The following is a 22,648-nucleotide window of genomic DNA, read 5'->3' as shown; positions in this document are numbered from 1 at the left end:
TCTAGTCCCTGTCGGGGTGCCAGATTCTGTCCCGGTTGCCCCCTTCCAGGCCAGCTCTCTGCTGTGGCCTGGGAGTGCAGTGGAGGATGGCCCAGGTGCTTGGGCCCTGCACCCCATGGGAGACCAGGAGAAGCACCTGGCTCCTGCCATCGGATCAGCGCGGTGCGCCGGCCGAAGCACGCTGGCCATTGGAGGGTGAACCAACGGCAAAAAGGAAGACCTTTCTCTCTGTCTCTCTCTCTCACTGTCCACTCTGCCTGTCCAAAAAAAAAAAAAAAAAAAAAGAGTTTGGCATATTATAATTGAAAAAGAACTCTCTGTTTGCTTTTTTCAAAGGCTGAAGAGATAACGTTAACAATCGGCCAAGCATTTGACCTGGCATACAGGAAATTTCTAGAATCTGGAGGAAAAGATGTGGAAACCAGAAAGCAGATTGCAGGGTTACAGAAAAGAGTGAGTAAACAAGCTTGTTGTTTACATGTGTGTGCTGTAAGTACAGGGAAACTTGCATTCCATCAAACAAATCTAAAAGGCCTGCCATTAAATTCCCCAACACTGATTGGAACTGCTTTCACTGTGTTCCCATAACTTTTCATTCCTGATCCCCTGTACAGTTTTTAACTATTTTATATTGAATTCCCACAAGAAGTTAGTGTTCTCATGTGACTTTGCTTCACTTCCTGATGCTTCTCATGGGGATCAGAGCAGCAGAAGCAGCAGATGCTGGGTAAGTGGTTTCCCATGCAGATCAGATTCTTTGTAACTGAATTACACCCCTTCTCCACTCTTCAGAATCGTCATAAGCAAGTTTCACTCTCTTGTGGTTATCCTCAAAGATTATGGGCATAGATTGCACAGTACAACAAGAAAACACATAGATGAAGCATTAGAAACATAAAATTTTTCACACACGTGAAATGTATTTTAAATGTTATGTCTTTCCAGTGACTTAGCATCCTCTAGTATTCTCCAAGATTTATCAAATAATTTCCCCATGCACAAAAGAGCACATTAACATTTTAAATAATGTGAAATCTTATTCATTAATAGTTAGTATTTTCCAAGAAAGAAAATTTCTGAATGTTGTTTCATAATAATTCTTTTTAGATCCAAGACTTAGAAACAGAAAATGTGGAACTGAAAAATAAAGTGCAAGATTTGGAAAATCAGTTAAGAATAACTCAAGTATCAACATCTAAAGTGAGTATATTGATTGTATCTGTGGTTTCCTTAGATACAATATTTTCCAGTAATCATTCTGCATCATTGTTTCTATAATATTTCAAATACTACTTTCAGATCGTAATTTAAAAGTAAACATGGCTAGAGATGAAGGCTTGTAAAAAAAGGTTAACTTGCAAATTAAAATTACTTTAGCAAGTCAGATGCAAATTACTTGCCATGCTTCTCTTTTCTCTGTGATTTCTAAAATGGTTTAACTCTCAGTATTGCTTTAAAATTTCATATACTTTTTCTCCTTGGGGCACATTTCTACTCTTATTCCTATTAATGGAGGTAGATTTAATGAGTGATGCTGGTCCACCACTGGGGTGCTGAACTTGGTTACAGGGAATGCATTATTAACAGTCTGAATGTGACTTCCCGTATTACATAGCAAGGGTTCCCACTGGGAGTGATGTAATTGCATTTCAGACACTAAAATGAATAGTGGTTTCTGCCAACGAGTACTCAAGTATTTGTATTTAAATTACCTGTTTCTGAATTGTTGCAGTTTTGAAATCCTTTTCCTGATACTATGTATGATAACATTACTGCATGATCTTGGTAAAGGGACCTTTTAGAGGGAGGTGAAATTGAAAACAATATTTTTTATAGGCAAAATATATCTTGGAGAAAATTATTTTCTCTTTGAGTTACTTGTGCTACTAATATTCTCCATTTAAGTATATACTTAATTTTAGAAATATTTAATATCTAAACTGATGGCATGGTACTATGAACTGAAACAAAAATATTGTATTTGAAAACTTTTGAAAAAAGTTTCAACACATATGTTCTTTTGGAAGTTCATTTGGGTGCAATTCCTAGGCTAAATTAAGTAAAAACTTTCAAGTATATCATTCTTTTATGTTTAATACTAGGATATTTCACCAGTTCATCAATGTAAATAAAAACATTTCTTTAAGAAAAAGTTACATTTAGTGTTTTAACTTTGTATGCCCTGGAAACCACTCAAAAAGCTTCCTTATAAACTCATACTTTTTATCTACCATACTGAAATAGTTGCTGTTTTCATTGCTTGGCATTTGGTTTGTAACAGGGACTGATGTGACTGAGACGAGAGAGGCTGAGAGTTAGATCCCTAAGTACCCGTGTTGTGCACAGTGAAGAGCAGGGGATCCACTTCAATTTCAACCTTCTTCTCTTTTTTCTTTTCACTGTTTCCTGCTTACCAGGATTATGATTTTTTTTCTCTTGTCTCCCTCACTTAAGGGACAGAACATTGGCTCAGATACCTTCAATCTTTGCACCCAGAGGGAATATCCAGCCTCTGGGGTCTTGTTGCAAGTACTATAAGACATGCTGTGAAATAAACTATGAGTAGAAACATAAGTGAAGAGGAAGTTACCTTTGCTAGGAGTCAGGGTTTTCTGAAATTGATCACATGTAAAGAGCAACTTTGAATCATCCTGTGTGTTGACAAAGGAATAAAAGATGCATCACCATTTGGATGCAAACAAAAGTCTTGTTCACTTCGCATCTTCTTTCCTTGAAGAAACAGAGCTGAGACTATCATGCTGAGGGGCATGGAGTATTCAGGAGGAGCAAAGAGGTTTGGGACATGTTGGTCAAAGATGTACCAGCACACTAGCCTAGCCCTGGAGTAACTGAGAAAAAGGAGGGTCAAGGTTGAGGTTATGAATGTGCGTTGGTGATCTCACATAGTTCATCACTACACCGCTTCAGCAGTGGTAGAGGCAGAGGGGATAAGGAGGTGACTTTTTCCTTACTTTTCATTCATTTTCAGTTTTAGTTATGTTACTGTGAAATACACTGATATATCATCTAGTGCAGCTATATCTATTTCATGTCTATTAAAATGAAATTCCAAATTTCTGATATTAAAATAAATTATTTAAAATTATTTAGTATTAAATATATATATCCACTTTTGATTTAATATGACTTGAACTATTGAAATTGTATTTATTGATTTGAACTATTGGGATTGCATTTGAAAAACAATCAAAATTGTAAAGAATTAAATGTAAATTGAAAATGTAAGTATCTTTTGTTAAATAGTTTGTTATGAATCTGAAGTAAAGTGAATTTCTTTTGCTAGAATTGTTTTGCATCTGTTCTTTCTTAGGAAATTCAAACATTAGTTTGACAGGACAAACAGAACACAAAGTAAATCACAGAATGTGCCTCATGGCTAGCAAAGTAAATGCCTATTGAGTTATAACTCTGAAATGAGACTATACATTTTGTTTGTTTTGAGATTATAGGACCGAGGGGTAGAATACTCCCAGATTACTAGAATTCTCGGCGTTTTGTTCGAAGGATAAGAGGCAGCATTCTAGAGGTTATTTAAAGAGGCATCGAAGTGAATTATGAATCCCATTAAGCACACTAAAATTAGAACATGAGTGGGTTTGGTGTATCCAGTTAATTGTGCATCAGATTTTTTATGAGTTTTCAATGTGTTATGATGAGAGAAGAGCCTAAAACAGACAACTCTTCACAACTGACCAGCCCAGGACAGAGTGCTTACGTACCTCTTAAATACCATTCCACTGGTTCAGTCATGGTTTTCTCCTCTAGCGAATGAAATAGCTTGTGATAGTCCCCATATTAAAGATCTCTGTATCACACTGAGATTATGAAAATCTTTTCCCTTTAGAAATTGGGTCCTTATTTTACGCCATCGTTTAGATACACTGAAGAATTTCCATTACTTGACTGTGCTGTTTGCTTTTTGCTGTGTTCTAGTGGTTTGGCAATAGATTAGAGGTTGGATTTTCCAACCATTTGGTACTAATTATCTAGGAACAATCTGATTTCCATTTATTACATTCACATGGCACTGCTGGCTGTATTTATATTAGAAAAGGGGTTTATTCTGCCCTCTTCGCCTCATGAACACTCCCAGAAAATTGTTCCATTGTAAGATGTGGGCATAACAAGTTAAATCAGATTGTTCCTCTTGATTCTCATGTCTGAGTGCTTACATTTCACTTTTCTGACTATAGAGGATTTTTACCAAATCAGACTATTGCCAGAAAGTTAAATGAATAAAATTGTAGTCCTGAGGAATACTGGACTTTCCAGTGGTGAGGAAAACAAATGTCTCCCTTTTAGCTTAACCCAGTGCTCGATAAAATTCTACTTTTACATAATCAACTGTGTGACCACTGATTAGATTTGAGAGGCCAATTATAACCTGAAATGTGTACTTCCTTGTGGGTAAACAAGCCTGCTTATTTATTTCTCTCTCATGTTTTCTCAACTACAATTGAAGTCAGGATGGGCAAGAGCATATTGTGAAAACTCAGTTACACAAGTTGAATGTGAACCTTTGAACAAAGGCATGAATTTTAAACATGAACATCAGAAAAAGGATAATTGGTTCCCACAAAAAGTGATTACCAACCCACAATTTTACTTTCCTAATTGTTAGTTGCACAAAAGTTTTTTAAAGGAGTAAATTCTGTCTAATCGGAAGAAAAATATGTGCCCTTTCCAGTGCTATAAGTACCTGGTTGAGTCTTTCAGCCACTCCTAAATTAGAGAATTCATTGCTTTTCAAGCTTTACATAATTAGAAAAAGCAATCCTAAATTTCATATGGCATCATAAAAGATTCAGATCTTGAAAGTGATCCTGAACAAAAAAAAAATCAACCTGACGTATTAACAATATTTAACAATACCTGACTTCAAAGCATACTACAAAGCTATAGTAATCAAAACAACATGTTACTAGCATAAAAACCAATACAATGATCAGACTAGAGTCCAGAAATTAATGCATGTACATATAGCCAACTGATTTTGCCATAAGTGCTCAGGACATACATTGGAGTAAAGATAATCTCTTCAATAAATGGTGCTGGCCAAACTGGATGTATATATGTGTAGAAGAATGAAATTAGATCCATACTTCTCAACATACAAAAATCAAGTCAAGGTGGATCAAAGACCTAAATTTAAGACCTAAAATTATGAAGCTGCTGGAAGAAAATGTAGGGGAAACACTGTAAGAAATTGGAGTAGGTGATGACTTCTTGGATAAGACCCCCAAAGCACGGACAATAAAAGCAAAGCTAAACAGGAGTATATCAAAGTCAGAAGCTTCTGTTCAGCACAGGAAAAGATCAATGGAGTGAAGAGACATCAAACAGAATGGGAAGAAACTATTAGCAATCTACTTATTCAACAAAGTATCAGTGCTCAACATCAGCAGCTGTCAAGGAAATGCAAATCAAAACCACAATGAGATATCACCTCACCCCTGTCAGATTGGTTAAAATCTAAAAGACATAGAGTAACAAATGTTGATAAAATGCAGAAAAATACACTGTTGGTGGGAATTTAAGTTAGTGCAACTACTGTGGAAAACAGTATGGAGATTTCTTAAAAAACAGAAATAGACTTGCAATATGATTTAACAATTCCACTTCTGGGTATGTACCCAAAGACATGAACATCTGCACCACCAAGTTTATACCACAATGTTCAAAATGGCCAAAACTATGGAATCAACCAAGGTATAGACTCAGATGAATGGTAAAGAAAATGTGGCATATATACACAATGGAATATTATTCAGCTATAAAAAAGAATGAACTTATACCATTTGCAGAAAATAGATACAATGGAGGACATCATGTTGAGTGAAATAAACTAAACACAGAAAGATAAATGTCACATATCCTCTTTTATATGTAGGAGCTAAAACTAAAAATAGAAAAGAAAACAGAACAAAAGCACAAAAAGAAAAAAAATGTCTGCATGTACCAGTATTGCTGCAAGAAAGTTTTGCCAATGCTGTTTCATAGTTTATATACTAATATAATTTTAATAATATAGTACATTGAAATTTACCATATATGGGTAAAATGGTCATGGTTCCATTTGATTTTTGTTTTTTAATCCTTGCTCATATTTATGCTAAACTCAGGTCTTTTATTTTTGCTTTTTGTTTTTTTGAGCTCTTTATAAATGGAGTATTAGACCCTTGATTGCCATCCAAGTTAAAAATATTTTATCTCAAAAAAGAAAGAGAAAGAAAGTGAGGGAGAAGAAAAGAGGGCAAGAGGAGAGGGAGGAAAAGAATATCAGTCTATTCTTAGAATTGTGTCTATGAATTGTATTAAATCTGTTAAAAAATAAAAAAACTAAAATTAAAAACCAATCAAAAATGGAAAAAATAACAAATGATGTTGAAAATCACTACACCACAGCACCAGCCCTGCAACTTTTTGAGTATGCAACAAAGCCGTAGCTGTGTTTACACTTGATTATCTCTACTGTGACTATTCTCTTCTCTCCATCATTTCTTTTCCTATCTAATTACACAGAGGCCCTCTTCAAAATAAATCTCAGGTTTTCCTATCCACTTCCCTTCCCCCAGATCCTAAGAATCCAATATTTTATTCAGAATATCTAAAAATGTCATATTTCAATGAAGACTATCACAATAGGAAAATCGACTTCAACCAAATGTTTCAATAACATTATTGTGACATTATCTTACAGCTTTCATAAAACACTTTTTCTCTCCTCCCATGAGTCCCTTCTCCTTTGTGCGTTTCTTTTTCTGTCATTCCTTTACAGCTGCTGCACAGAATGTCTAGCCATGAGCAATATGGGGTTCAGAGATGCATGCCCTCTTTGTGGCATAGTAGTCAGAATTCCTCTCCCTGTCTAAATACTTATTCTATTTCCATCACTCCTGTCAACTCTCCTGAATCCAGACTGTCATTGGGAGTGTTCATTCCACTGCCTTCTAAATGTGACTTCCCTAAGCAGTCAGTGAGAGCAGCAGCCCAAGACCTAATGTAATTAGCTAAACAGAAAATTATTTTTATTATCCTACATAATTTGTTTAACTTTGCCAGGACTTGCTATTTATGCAGTAATGGGAAAAGTCAGATGTGTCTCGTATCAATCTGCTGTGATTCAGAGAGTTACTGTGTCAGGTTTTGTTTTTGTTTTTTTTTTGTTTTTTTTTTTTTATTTATTTATTTATTTAAAAGTCGGAGATACACAGAGAGAAGGAGAGGCAGAAAGAGAGACAGATCTTCCATCTGCTGGTTCACTCCCCAGTTGACCACAAGGGCCCAAACTGCGCTGATCCGAAGCCAGGAGCCAGGAGCTAGGAGCTTTCTCCAGGTCTCCCAGGAGTGCGCAGGGGCCAAAAACTTGTGCCATCTTCTACTGCTTTCCCAAGCTATAGCAGAGAGCTGGATCAGAAGTGGAGCAGCGGGACACGAACCGGCTTATGGGATGCCAGCACTGCAGACAGCGGCTTTAGCTGCTATGCCACAGCACCGGCCTCACTGTATCAGTTTTGTTTCCTTTGGTTACCTACTACTTTTAGGTAAAGAGTGGTGATAATGTGGTAATCGACAGCAAGATGAAGTAGGAAGGGTCCTTCAAAGGACCTGCCAGGCCTGGCGATTAGGAAATGAGATCATTGACGATATGAGGAAAAACAGTGCAGAAAGAGCAAAGTCTAGATGTTCGGGTTAATGAAGTGTGGGTTGGGACAGGAAGCTTAATAACTTGAAGCTTGGGCTCCAGGGAAAGAGAAAGATGAGAAGCCAAGGAGTAGAGAAAATGTTGATTGGCTTGTTTTGTTTTCAATGAATTTCAAGCTTTGATTAGTTTTATATGCTGAGAAAGAAGAGCGATTAAAGCCAGGTAAGACAGAGGAATGAGAGGATTAGGAAGAATATTCCCCAGTAAGTAGAAAGGGGTGAGTAAACAAATTGTTAAGGGGAGATGGCAGCAACTCCTCTGCGTGAACAAGTGCACTGATGCTCATTTTAATCGAAGAGTGAAGCAGTTGCACAGCCTTCATATGTCTTCATCATCTGTATCTTCTGTGAATCAGAAAAATAAAGTTATTGGAGGAACTGATTTTTAATATGAATCACTCTAAGTAAACTCAGTCCATATTCTTTTAGAAAGGCATTTTCCTTTGCTATTTCCCTTTAAAACAGGAACTATCTTTTATTCTTGATCAGATCAGATGGCTTTCACGGAAGATTCTGCATATTTAATATTTCTAACTTGACAAAGTGGTGGTTGTCTTCTTCTATTTCTTCTTTTAACAAGATTTACAGTTTTCTTTCTTAGTATTTGTTCAGTCCTAGCTCACACTTTGCCAGATAAGTCAATGGTTTTTGTGGTACATTAGTGACAGTTAATTTATCTCACAAGGTAACTATTTAATATAGAAAGCTCAATGAAGTCTTCCAGAAATTAAAGATATTGTAATGGAGAATATCAGTTGGTTGCCATGTAGTTATAATGAGAAATTAAAATCTACTCTTCTCTTAAAAAATGTAAAAAGTCTCCCTGGTATTTGAATATTTAAATGTAAGAAAGTGTGTCATGTTGTATCCAATTATGTGTTTAAAATTTATAATCTTATGCAAACTGTGTTCCTGAAATCATATTTTTATATAAATAGTTTCTAACATGTTTTTATTCTTTGGTACAGAGAGAAATTTTTCCAGAAATACAAAACACTTTCTATATGACATACATATCCATCTAAAGTAGTATTGTCACTATTTTTGCCATCATCTATGAGATGATTTTAAAGGAATTTTATAATCATTGAGCAATGTTGACATAATAGGTTGAACCATATGAAATTGCCAACACTTAAGTGTTTTTGATCTAAAAATTGCAAGTTCTAAGATTCACTTGAATATGCCATTCATTTATATGCATATGAATATGCATATGAAATTCTAACATTATACTGCATATACGTGGGCTACTTCCCTAATCTCTATTATTTTCATTGCAGGCGGGCAGTGTGATGACTAATTCACCCTCCACTGACATCTTTGATATGATTCCGTTTTCTCCAATATCACACCAGTCTTCGCTACCTACTCGCAACGGCACACAGCCACCTCCCATACCCAGTAGATCTTCTGAGATTAGTAAGCTCTCTAAACAAACATGCTTTTCTGTACTTACATACATTTTGAATGCTCACTAACAAAACGTGGCATTTTATATATCTTGACAAGCTCACTAACAATTTTAATTTTTAAAGTCTTAGGTTTTCATATATGTGCTAATTTTAGTTACCTCCACATTATAATTCAAGGTATTCTACTAAAGACATCATGATGTTTTGTTGTAGATTTATTTAAGTAATAATATGAAGACAATTATATATTGTGTTTGGGATTGTATTTTAATACCTCTAGTTCTCTTATGGTAATTATTTTAATCATTTTTGAGATTTTAATGTAACTTGGTTTAAACTTTTAATCAGACAGTACTAATATTCTTAATTGAAGAAAATACAAATTGTATTAATTCTGTGATTTCTGTTAACTTGATCTGAAGATTTTTTGATATCTGAAATGGTATAAAAATAATTATCAAGCTTTTTGTAAATTGCATAAAAAGCTTTTCTGCTCTATTTCTTATATATCTGGAAGGAACATCAAATTTTGTTTTTGATAAATTAGGAAGCATCTAGCAGATGCTTATTTTCTGAATGAATTTTGATCTCCCTTTCAGAAGCTGAAATAATAGTTCCCAGTGGCCATGAAACAGTCACTTTGCCCAAAGAGAGACTGAAAAAAGCAAGAGTTCTACATATTGTGCTTTATTGACATTTCCGCACATTAAGACCTTACAAATTCAATTCTGAAATTTTTACTTAATGCAGAGCCTGCAGTTCACTTGTTCCCCCACCCCAAAACTTCACAAATACTGCCCATAATACATATTCAAAGCATTTTAGAGGACTAACTTGTAAATACTAATTAATAACTCTTGAGCCTTCAAAAATCAGTAAATAAAAGTATTTTAATTCTTTACATTAAGTTGAAATGTATTTTTAGAGTCTCTGAATATACTTTGTGACAAAGTATATTTTCAAGGACATATCTATAATTATAAGTCATGGTAGGTTTTAGAAAATATTACCAGATCAGGATCCAATGATGAGTATTTTTGCTCGTAAGTGTGTTCCTGCATCTCTTCCTTTACTCCTGTCTCACTTTCTTGGACCTTATTATTGATTCACTTATTTACTTATTAAATAATTGTTTATTTTACACATTCTCTATACTCAGATTACATGCTGAAAATGTTTTCTAGATAAAAATATTTTACTGATATAGCCAGGTATCATGTAAAAATTTGGAATGCACTTGTTGAAGCCATCTGAAAGTTCACTTTCTTTGTGTAGAGCTATGTTGAATAATCTTATTGCTCATGCCTTAAGTAATACATTTGTTACTTTAACAGTATCAGAGATACACTTACATTTTTAGAAAGTATTCTAAATATTTCCGAGCTTTTTTTTATATTATTGGGTGTTTCAGTATATTATGTATTGTGAAATGGTTACATCAAGCTAACTAATCAATGCATTAGCTCACTCATTTATTATTCTTTTGTGATAAGAATTAAAATCTGTACTTTTAGCGATTTATAGTATTACAATATTCAAAATAGTAAAATTTATTAATAATTATATTTCATATGATTTACAATAGAGTTCTAACATGCTGGAATTTGAAATATAATTTCACAGTGTATACACAAAGAAGTCAAAAATGAATTGAGGAAAGTTAGCAGATTTGAAGATATTTCATAGGAGTAATCTATCAGGATGCTAATTATAATTTCAAAGTAAATTATAATTCAGGATTCTAGATAAAATGTAAACAGAGTCAGCCACCTCTAGAAAAGTGTGGAAGAACAAATTCTGTTTTAGACATTGGTAAGTTGGAAGTGACTTTGGAAAGACTAGTCAGAAATGGTCAAAGGGTTTCAAGAACTTATTTTTTTAAGATTTATTTATTCAAAATGCAGAGTGACAGAGAGCTAGGGAGAGATCTTCCACTCACTGTTCAAGCACCAGATTGGAGCAATGACCCAGGCTGTGCCAGGCTGAAGCCAGGAGCCAGGAAATCCATCCAGGTCTCCCATGTGGCAGCAGGGACACAAGAACCTAGGCCATTCTTCTGCTGTTTTCATGGGCACATTAGCAAGTTGCTGGATCAGAAGAGAGCAGCTGGGTTTCAAACCTGCTGTGCCACATTTACAGCCCTTAAGGAATGTATTAATAAGAAAATTAAATAATACCTTTTAAAACATGTATATATTCTTGAGTATCAAAGCTTACTAGGCTTAATAGGCAGACACATAGAGATTATGTAGATATGATATAGATCAGCATCTGTACTCACCATTGAAGAACATGTTTAAGTTTTAATTGGTATATTACCTGAAATTCTAAGTTAGTGAAGTTTTAGTAGTACATGTTTGCCTTTGAGTGACCTTTTAATTGTATTCATTTATATCATTTCATTATTTATTAAGTATGCAGAAGCGAAAAATCTACAAAGTTGCTCCTTTTGTTTTTGTTCTTAGTGCCTGAGAATCCAAATAGTTTCTCCAGAACAGAATTTTGATCTCATCTCTCACCTCTGTTGAATGTATTCTCCCCTTGGACTATGCGTCAAATTTAGTTGATTTAATAACTGTATTGCCTGATGACTGTAAATTCCATGAAGGAATGACTTGGCCTTTTCTCCACTATTTTACTCTATTGAAAAACAAAATGTGTGGCCGGTGCCGTGGCTCACTAGGCTAATCCTCTGCCTTGCCGCGCCAGCACACCGGGTTCTAGTCCCTGTCAGGGCACCGGATTCTGTCCCAGTTGCCCCCCTTCCAGGCCAGCTCTCTGCTATGGCCCAGGAGTGTAGTGGAGGATGGCCCAAGTGCTTGGGCCCTGCACCCGCATGGGAGACCAGGAGAAGCACCTGGCTCCTGGCTTCAGATCAGCGTGATGCACCGACCACAGCGCGCCGGCCGCGGCGGCCATTGGAGGGTGAACCAACGGCAAAGGAAGACCTTTCTCTCTGTCTCTCTCTCTCACTGTCCACTCTGCCTGTCAAAAATTAAAAAAAAAAAAAAAAGTGACATATTATATGAATCCCATATTTTTTTTTCTGAATAAAGTAAAGAATAAGTAGAGTACTTCCTATTAGCTTTTTTTATTTTACTCCTCTATTAGACCAACTGCTTTTAATATTAGTAACTACGTAACATCTTTATTCTTGGTAATTAAATTTGTATGATTTTTTTCTTATGAATTTTAGATCCCTTTGAGCTAAGCAAAATACACTAAAGAGTTCTGTGATGTTTATGACTATGGGTGGCATTGATATCTTACTAATTGTATAGTATGGTTGCTTCTTAACTTGGAGGGGGTGGTCACAAATCCTTGAGAATTTGATGAAAGTCAGGAAACCTCTTCACAGAAGAACACACCAGGCCAACTCATACCCAATTTCCCATTGCATCTCAGGAATGTAAGGGAGCCTTTTAAACCCATCTGGAATCTCCAGGGAGTCTTGAGTCCCAATTTGAGAAAATTCGTGTAATGAAAATCTTCCTGATCAGCAATCTTCCTCTTAAGTCTTTCATTTCTTTTTCTATTAATGTAAAAAGGACAGATTTCATGGATTTCATAGATAAAATTCTAAGCATTTAATGATATTTCCTTCCCTCTCCATTGCTTCCTTTCTTTTTTTCTTTTAATTTTTGTGATAACATACTTCAATTCACTTCCTTTTGACAAACACCTACTATGTGAACAGCATTCAATATGCTTCTGGCATAGTGGTAACCAGGGCAGTTCTCCAAAGAAAATCTCTATTCTTTAACCTGGATTTATGGCTTGAGGTCTATCAGACTGAAAGAAGTAAATAACAGCAGTAGTAATAACTATAAATTTATATTTTTATAGGTGATAACAATAAATTCCCATTTGTTTATGATAGTCCCAATTTACAGCTTTTGTGCCAGTATAACAACTAGAAGTGCTCCTTTCACTTATGAAATCATCCTTGCTTGGATAATAAGTTACATATCCCTCTTATTCATACGGTAATTACCGATACCAGGAATTTCTAAGCATTTTGCCTTTCTAAAATTATTTAATGCAAGGATCTGAAAATATAAAAGCACAAAAATCCTTCATAATGGGAGCCATGGAGTGAGTTTAGAGAATGTGGTAAAAGTAACTTAAATTTTATTTTTTAAAGTGTTGAATTTAGAAAATGCCAAATTTTCTGAATATATAAAATGTAATTGTTCCCACTTAAGGTTACAGTTTAATTGATTCAGAGGAAAATAGTTTTCTAAAATTTTAAATCCTATAATAGGTCATAGACTTTCTTACTGACATCAATTGTGACTTAGATACTTCTTTAGTAGATAAAGCAGTGCATACTTTAGAACATAATGTACAGAAGCCTTTTTTGACACTCTATTCCTACTTTTCAAAAGTAAGTTTTTTGGGAGATTTAAGTCAGTTTTAAAGAACTGTCTCGTTGTTATCTAGGAAAGAGAAAGGATTTCATACTGCAGATGTAATGCCTTAAGTTTTTTTCTGGATATGAAGTATTAAGTAAAACCACTTACTGATCCACTCATTCCTCCATATTGCTTTGCCATTGTGTTGTAAGGTGTTAATAAATTGATTTAGGAATGTCTCAATGAATAGTTAATTAATTTTAGTAAATTTAAATTGCTTCAATAAAATGTAGTTATTGTGGTATATTACCAGATATCTGGTAATTTGATATTAGTCTATTGAAGACACAGAAATCGTTCTGGATAATAACGCTTTGTAATCAAATAGTTTTTAATATTATAAAATGGATTTTGCTTCCTTGTTAGTATTTAGTCTAAGTTTAAGAAAATCCAACATGGAGTGTGAGTGAGAATAGTGGCTTATTTGATCATGACTGTACTATTTATATAATCTTGCCTTTGAAATTAACTCACTCTATTATAACACTTCCCAGGTCATTCACTAAATTGTTTTCTTCTTTCTAGAACGAGACCTGTTTGGAGCAGAACCTTTTGACCCGTTTAACTGTGGAGCAGGGGATTTTCCTCCAGATATTCAATCAAAATTAGATGAGATGCAGGTGACTGTTTTAGATTAGTCAATAAAGATTTATTGATTTATTTTTTAATCTGGGGCAAAGAGTATCTTATTTTCCTAAATTACCCTTTCCTTGAATTGGTTTCACTGCAACAACTTGAATAAAAAGTTACTTTGAAATAAAATGTATATTTAGTGCTAGAAACATTCCTGTTATGCTAAGGATGAAAATTATGTTTTTTAAACTATTTAATTTACAATGGCAATACTTGGTTAATTTTTGATACTGTTACATGAATTCTAATACTCATTATTTTGAAATCCAGCAATCAAAGGGTTATTGCACTGGATTTTTAAGATTTGACCTGAGTCTTAATGATGACAAATTTCAAAATGGCAAATGGGTAGATGAGGGAAAATCGTTGTAAGAGTAAAATCATTCTCTCTGAAAGGAAGCATTGTAGCAAAAGTTCATAATTTCTGGGTTCTTATTGAAAAAAACAGACACTCAATGACAATTTGTTTAGGAATGTGGACCAGTTGGGCTTTCTTTTCACTTTCCCTCTTATCTTTGACTTCTAAATTGTTTTAGAAGTTTGGAGAAATTGAGTTTAAAAAACTTACACAGTGGGCCCTGATTTAACAAATAGTCTTATACCAGTACCATAAAGACTTCTCTCTGTATTTTCGCCTTACAATTTGATGAAGCTGCTATATCATATTTTTCTTAATTATATGAAGTTGCTTCAGAAAAGTCAGTGAAGACACTAAAATAAAGCAGAAGAGGTCCATCTGGTTACTAGTCCTGGGGTAATACATTCACTGTTTATGATTCAGTTCCTAGAAAAACAGTGACTGCATGAACTCTGATCTGACACTGATAAATACTTATCTGAAAAGATAATGTAATACTCTTCCACTCCTTTTGAACTGCAACAGTTGAGCCATCTTATCTTTTTAGGTTTTAGGTGAATTTCTTTATTGTTCTAGATATAACATGCTTGTATTAGAAAAACTGAATTGTTTAATACAGTTCTTAAAGTTTTTGAAGAATAAATTAAAACACTGTTTCTTTAAGTTAGCTGATTCATAATTCCCTTTTATGTGAAAATATTTTTTAAAATTTTCTTTAATATAATTTAATTTTTGAATCTTAATAATTAAAGTAAAAATTGGTTAACACAAATACAGATAAATGCACATAAATTATAGAAATATACTTAAATCAAGAATCGCAAAACTTACATGAATGGTCAAAAGTTACGAATGCATTTGAAGTTGTCTAATTAGCTGTGATGTATAGGTCATAATTTAGTTGCTCATATACACTAGGGTGTACATTACAAAAAAACTACTTGTCACAAAAATTGAAACTCAATTTTCATTTTCAGAAAGGACTAGGGCCGGCGCCGCGGCTCACTAGGCTAATCCTCCGCCTAGCGGCGCCGGCACACCGGGTTCTAGTCCCGGTCGGGGCGCCGGATTCTGTCCCGGTTGCCCCTCTTCCAGGCCAGCCCTCTGCTGTGGCCAGGGAGTGCAGTGGAGGATGGCCCAGGTGCTTGGGCCCTGCACCCCATGGGAGACCAGGAAAAGCACCTGGCTCCTGGCTCCTGCCATCGGATCAGCGCGGTGCGCCGGCCGCAGCGCGCCAGCCGCGGCGGCCATTGGAGGGTGAACCAACGGCAAAAGGAAGACCTTTCTCTCTGTCTCTCTCTCTCACTGTCCACTCTGCCTGTCAAAAAAAAAAAAAAAAAAAAAAAAAAAAAAAAAAAAAAAAAGAAAGGACTAGTACAAAAACAAGTGTACAGACAAGTGGAAAAAGTAAGAGCATAATGTAGAACAGATACATGAATAGACAGAGAGCATTGCATTTTATGCACTAAAATCCCTTCTAGTAAATGTGGATGCTTACCATTAACTTAAATTGCCATAACATGTCTTAATATTTACTAAAATGTTATAAAGAATGCATCTTCATAGTTATTATGCAATTATTAATTCATAAATTATAAATAATAAAAGCACCATTACACCATCAATAACATTTAAATTAAGAACTGTCACATAACAGTATAGATGATGTCATTTGGCTGAAACTAAAATCACTATATCAAACCTCTGTGGATTTTCTCGTTTTTCTGTTGGATAGCCTGATTCTTCCACCTCTTTTCTATGTTTCAAAGACTATGAAATATTTACTTCTATAATGCATGATGTTTAAGTAAATGCTGCATTTCAGATGACAAAAGATTTTTTATTAGTTTTACTAACTAGGTGTGTACTACTTGAGAGTAATGGACACTGATGTGGTAGCTCTTGTTCTCGAGAGTTATGTGAAATTTTTTAAGTTCTCAAAAAATTGAAAAACGTTCTATATACTAAAATAAAATAAAACTAACAACTATATCCAGAGTTTTGCAGGAACAAGGTTTGGAAAATGCTGTATTGGGACAATTTAGTGTAATGGTAGTCAAATAATGTTAAACTGTGATGTTTTTATTTCTGCCATTTCTAATATTTTCTTAATGTCTTTCTTATTCTTTTCTGCTTTCATGGTGGGTAGCGCCAGAGATGGTTGGTATATTATTTTCGTAATAATTTTAGACAACTTACACCTTTCAAAAGCTAAAACCTTAATATTTGCATGCTTTAAATAAATATTCAAATGGAAGTTTCACATGGATGTGTCTGGTTATGAGTCGTGTTTTTAGGTTTCATAACTCACAATTTAAAAGGTTGTCTTCCCAGTGATTTAGTCACTGTTTCATTGTATACTTTATTGCTTGTCTGTTTCTTTTAGTCTAAGATTTACTTTAAGGTCACTTTAACTAAATTGTAATAATACTTCTTTATCTAAAGTTGTAATGACTTTCTTAATTAATCTTCCTTGCCTAATTAATCCCATGCACATATTTGGCTACTACTTTTATCTTTGTATAACATATAAGAACTTAATATAGAATAATGGATGTGTACACCACATTGAGTTAATGAACCTAGTGAAATCTTTGGTTTTACTCTTTTAATTACGGATAATTGTGACTTTAGCAGCTCCTAAGGGAACTGAATTGTGAAGGTTGAATTTACAGCCATGTCTCCTGCATGTAAGAATTCAAGCAGAAACCTTAAGTCATATTTCATTAGAGTTAGATATTTATTTGAAATCATAACGTAGTTATTTCATTAGATATTACTTATACTACTGGGTACATGATATTGGCACACAAATCAATGAAATAATATTGATAGTTCAAAAGTGTACCTTGTGAGTACAACAATTAAACACATTTAAAAAAGCATGGCAATTCAACGAAGGATAAAAGAACAAAGTGCTTAATAATTCAGAAGTTCAATGTACAGCTGAAACAGCAAATACTCAAAATTCAGAAGCTTTAGACAGTTTTAAGTGTTTGGAATTCAATGAATACTCCTGAAATTTTTATATTGGAGAGAAAATTTTGTAAGGAAAATAAAAATGTACATCTATAGTCTTCTTATATTCTTTGAAATTTTCGCTTTAAATATGCATAAATACATCACATAAACATAAAATGAAAGCAAGTATATGTATGTGATTGGGAAGCTAAATGAACAACAGATAAAAATTATAGTTCCCAAAAGAAGGTAACTGGTAGATAACACATATGTAGATATTTTGTGGCCAGTAAAAGTACGCATAAACATTAAATAAAGGACGGTAAATGCACTTTCAACATGGAAAAATAATGGTTTTGTTTTCTTACTAATAATGAGTACAAGTGAAATGTGATGAAAGAGCATTCAAAAACTTTGCTAGGCCAGTGTCAGTTTATGGAGTCACATTAGAGGGTAATTTGTTATGAATACTTGCATTTTTATTTGATGTCAAAATCTTTAAAAGTATTCTGAGGAGAAAATATGTATGACTGTGTTGAATGTCTGTACACAATAATATCCAGTCAACCTTATTCATGACTGTAAATCACGGAAAACAAATTATTACAAAAATTAATAGAATATTATGTAGTCATAATAAATTGCTTTATGGGAACTCAGAATTATGTAGAAAGTTCTGCTATGGTCAAAATATTAAGATAAAAATAATATGTAGTATATATAATACATTACATGAATAAGAAAGTTGTATATATATACCACATAGTTATTTATATTATCATTAAACAATTGAAAAAAACCTATAAATTGGAAAAAGAATATTTTGAAGAGTAAACCTCAACATGTTAAACATTTTTACATTTGAATATTTTTTCCTCCTTTCATATGATTTTCTATTTCAAAATAAGATAGTCTGAGCAAAATATTTCATATAAAAAGCATGCAATGAAACCATTCTTTTGACTGATATTAATGTGTGATTAGGATGTAGAGAGCTTTAAATAATTCAGCATTTACTAAACCATGATTCCCAATCTGTGACTGATGAAAGAAGGTCAGAAAATATATGGGAAATTCTATTTTTGGAGAAAAGAAAACCATTGAGCCTTGTAATTATCTGTTAATTGAGATGATAAGGTTAACCTACGAGGATTTGAGAATATCCTTTTAAAATCACCATGGAGAAATTGTTGAAAGTGATAAACAATTGGTTATGAAAATAGTGATTCAAATCTATTTGACTTTGATTGATATCAAATAGTATTTTCAGTGTAATTGAAGTGATACTGGTTTAATTTCAGAAAGACCTCATAAAAGGTAAAAACATTGTAGGTATCAAACCTTTCAAAAAGTAATTATCTATTGCTATATTTCTATAACTATCATTTATCTTTATTTCATGATATGCCAAAAGATGATACAATACTGTTCCTCAGATAAACTATTTTAAGAGATAAGTTTATTTAAAATATTTTTTAAGTACTTACTTTTTAAATATTTGAAAGCTAATTGAAAACAATGCATAAATATGGCAAAATACTTCTTTTTGTGATAAGAATAGGTTTTTAAAAAATAATGGTAAGTAGTCTGATCTTCACCCAACTGAATATAATTTGCATTCCAAGTACTGAAAGAGTTTGGAAAATCATTTACAGGGATGACCTTGTTAGTTAGTCTAACTTTAACTATCAATATAATGAAGAGTATTCTCTGAATATCAATAACAAAGTGCTTTACAGTTATAACTGCTGCTTTCTTTGAGAATATAAGATAATGTTTACATTGGATTTGTACAAAGAGATATACTTTTAGATACCCATTCTTAATGGAAGTCATTTTGGTCACTTCAAAACGACTTCTACAAGGAAACCAAACATAGGACCTCGAACTCTATGGATCAGTACAATATGATGAAAATCTCTTTGTAGTGTGCGCAGATTTACAAGAAAGGGCATTCTGGGGCTGAGGGGAAATGGTAAGACCAGAGGTGGCGCAGTGTGCTCAAAAGAAGAGCTTAGAGTAGAGGACATACTCCTTGGCCACCATTTTTTTGTTTGTTTGTTTTTTTACTTAAAACCTTAGGGGAAAGCACAATATTTTCATGGATTATATGCTTATGTGCCCCATAAATCACAGGCAGCTTAACTTCTAAATTGTGTTAAGTGGAGAAGGAGTCAAGGCAGACAGTCCACCAAAAGCAGCAGCAGGACTAGCAGAGGAGATTTTCTCCATGGCCAAATGGTTTGCAGCTTGATCAGTGTAGTCCATGGCGGTGGATGTATGAAGAATATTTTACTCAGTTTTTGGACACCGGTGGCCAAGAAGAAAAGATGAAAATTACCAAGCTACCTTGGACTTCTCATTAATTTGAGGTCTAATTATCTTAAAATATTTCAATTAAAAATAATCTTTAAACCCACAATTTTAGCTGCAGTAGGATGACATCAAAATAAGCTTTACTGAAAAAGCAGTGTTGAAATCTTAAAATCATATAACTGCATGTATTGCCTTTTTCTTCTGTCTCACACATATGCCTACCTCATACATATTTAAAACATTAAAATGTTAATGGTATAAATGAACTACCAAAGCCCTATAAAAGAACCCATATAAAATTTGGCAAGCCAACATTTGATGTATATTTATTTCTCAGTTGATCAAAGCAAGAAGCTTCCAATTTTTGTTCATAGTCTAAAGTACTGATTTCACTGTATTTTGGCATGAGCATTTCTTATTTTAATTATTTTATTCTGTTTTACAGGAGGGGTTCAAAATGGGACTAACTCTTGAAGGCACAGTATTTTGTCTGGACCCGTTAGACAGCAGGTGCTGATGTCAAGAATAAAAGATCCTGACTCATGTTAAATTTGTTTATATACATATATATCATTCATTATTACTTTATGACAGGTATTATACATGTGCCAATATATTTTTGAATATATTTTGACAATTATTTCAGTAAAATTTCCAACATTTTTGTTGACCTGTAACTTTTATTTTCAAAACAAGTTACTGTAAGGTATATCATAGTTTGACATTCCTGTTTGCTTCGGTGGTAGATGGATTTATAATTGAAAGACAAATCCAAGTTTCTGACTTTGTGTTGGAGTTCTAAATAATTAGCACCTTGAAATCTGTGTTAATTCTCTAGTCTGCTAGCTTACTATTGATTTCCCAAAAGCCATACATTAATAATACCTTTTAAAATTCAGAAGAGTTTTACATGGCCAAATAAATACACTGTATTTTCTAGCCATGTTTCCATTCATCAGAGAGAGGTCATTATAAATATAATATTATTCACGTATTTGGAAATGTAAACTTTGAAATAATGCCACCAGATCTTTAGCAGGTAAAGTAACAGGACTATAAATTCCAATAATTATTAAACCAAATACATTTAGAGTATTTATTAGTAAATACAAGGTAATAATGCTAGTTTATTATTATTAGTTATACTCTAAATATTTTGTTTTACATAAAGAATGGAAAAAGCAGAAAATTTGCTATTTACAGAAAACCATAATTTCATTTATAGAGAGATAAGTTACATTACTATAACACCTAAACATCATCTTATCTGATATTTCCTAAAAAAAAAATTTGGAATATATGCTGCCTTTACATGCAATGTCTATTATTCACATACACTTTACCAAGCATATTTATCCTCATTAAAAAAGGACCATCTGTCTCATATTTTTTGCTTCAATAAAAATATTTTCTCTTCAAAGTTTATTTTATGGTGCCCATTAGTTTTGATATTTTAAAAATCCATGTAGCAACTATTCTATATGATTTATAAATTATTTAACAAATTTAATTTGTTTTATTCTGTTGAAGTTAGAATCTCATCTTTCACAAAAATCAGGCTGTTGCTAAGTTTGGCCTTGCATATGAGCAATTAAATTCTATGGCATCTCATTCTGGATGTGCTTATGAACATTGACTTTAAAATTTTTGAAACAGATTATTTGCCCATTATTTAACAAAGTGAATTTTATGCATTGCAACAAAACTTAGTCGCAAAATGTCTAATTTTATCTATCACATTCTAAGACAAAAATTAATCAATGAAAATGTGGGTTTAGATTGGGAGTAGCCCTGGAAAATCAGTTTTTCTTTCTCTCATCAGAATTTTCTTCAAGTGTTAAAAGTACATTTTTTCTGCATTGATTTTTTAAAGTACATTTTCAGTAGGAACAGAAATCATACATGCTTATGCAATATTATATTTGTATGTATCTCCATAATGTCCTGATATATATAAGCCTTCTTGTTTTCTGTTATCTATTACGTTGTTCCTTTATAGAGGGTAGTACATGTTTCATAAAGGAGAGTCTTTATAGTTTTGTTTGTCATATAGTATTTTGGAATTTGTATAATGAGGATGTTTAGAAGCCATATAAATGGCTTTTTTTTAACAAATAGAATTTGTATTTTTATTGTACTTTAAAAGCTTTATGTAATAGCTATAAATGTAGTGACCATTTATTATCAATGGTAACACAATAGAGTACTGAGATATTTGCACATTTAAGATATGTTACTTTACCAATTTTTAATGGTAATCAGTTATGCTACTGGCATGATTAAATAGTACATAATTGGTCCTTAATTATGAACATTTATTCCACCAGTGGATTTTTATGAAGATCTGGCTAAAAATTGTATTTCTTTGTAAACTCAATGATATGTTTGATTTTGCTGAGAATAAATGATTTTAAATAAATTGCATAATCTCATTAAATAATATCTGATTAAGTCACATTCTGAATCTTACTCCATGACAAATTTTCCTATTGAAAAATTGTAACTGGGAAGAGAAGGGAGTCAGGGGAAGCTGAGAGGTAGGGAAGGCAGGATGAAGAAAAGGAGAAGCAGAAGAGAGAAGAGCCTTTTCCCTAGACTTCATTTCTTACAGCCCACACACATTTGACTTTCTGAACACATACTATTCAGTTGTGAAAACAGCAGACTTGATTCTACTGATGCAAAAGGTCATGGTTTAGTTCTTTTCACCAGAAGCATTTGGGTCAATAGTGGTCTGATGTAAATATCACTTTCAAAATTGCGTACCTTTTTTTGCTAGGAATACCTACAAAGGATGTCTTAGCTGATAGTCTTAGAAAGGTGGA

General features: G+C 33.4%; 1 protein-coding gene across 10 annotated transcripts in view; it reads left to right on the top strand.

The window, feature by feature from the left end:
* Positions 1–22,274, top strand: part of GULP1 (GULP PTB domain containing engulfment adaptor 1) — a 311,569-nt gene extending 289,295 nt beyond the window's left edge. For 7 of the 10 annotated variants that reach the window (XM_051848368.2, XM_070070491.1, XM_070070489.1 and 4 more), the window contains 6 exons: positions 337–453; positions 704–727; positions 1,108–1,200; positions 9,009–9,147; positions 14,081–14,175; positions 20,269–22,274. In XM_051848368.2, coding sequence (XP_051704328.1) covers positions 337–453; positions 704–727; positions 1,108–1,200; positions 9,009–9,147; positions 14,081–14,175; positions 20,269–20,340 — 540 coding nt within the window. In that variant the 3' untranslated portion in view covers positions 20,341–22,274. The remainder of the gene's footprint in view (positions 1–336; positions 454–703; positions 728–1,107; positions 1,201–9,008; positions 9,148–14,080; positions 14,176–20,268) is intronic. The other 3 variants (XM_051848376.2, XM_070070492.1, XM_070070493.1) reach the window with 1 other exon arrangement.
* The last annotated feature ends 374 nt before the right edge of the window (positions 22,275–22,648 follow it).

Source organism: Oryctolagus cuniculus, chromosome 3 (genome assembly GCF_964237555.1).
Source record: "Oryctolagus cuniculus chromosome 3, mOryCun1.1, whole genome shotgun sequence".
In the NCBI taxonomy this organism is placed as follows: domain Eukaryota; kingdom Metazoa; phylum Chordata; class Mammalia; order Lagomorpha; family Leporidae; genus Oryctolagus; species Oryctolagus cuniculus.
This window is presented reverse-complemented; position numbering and strand designations above follow the sequence as displayed.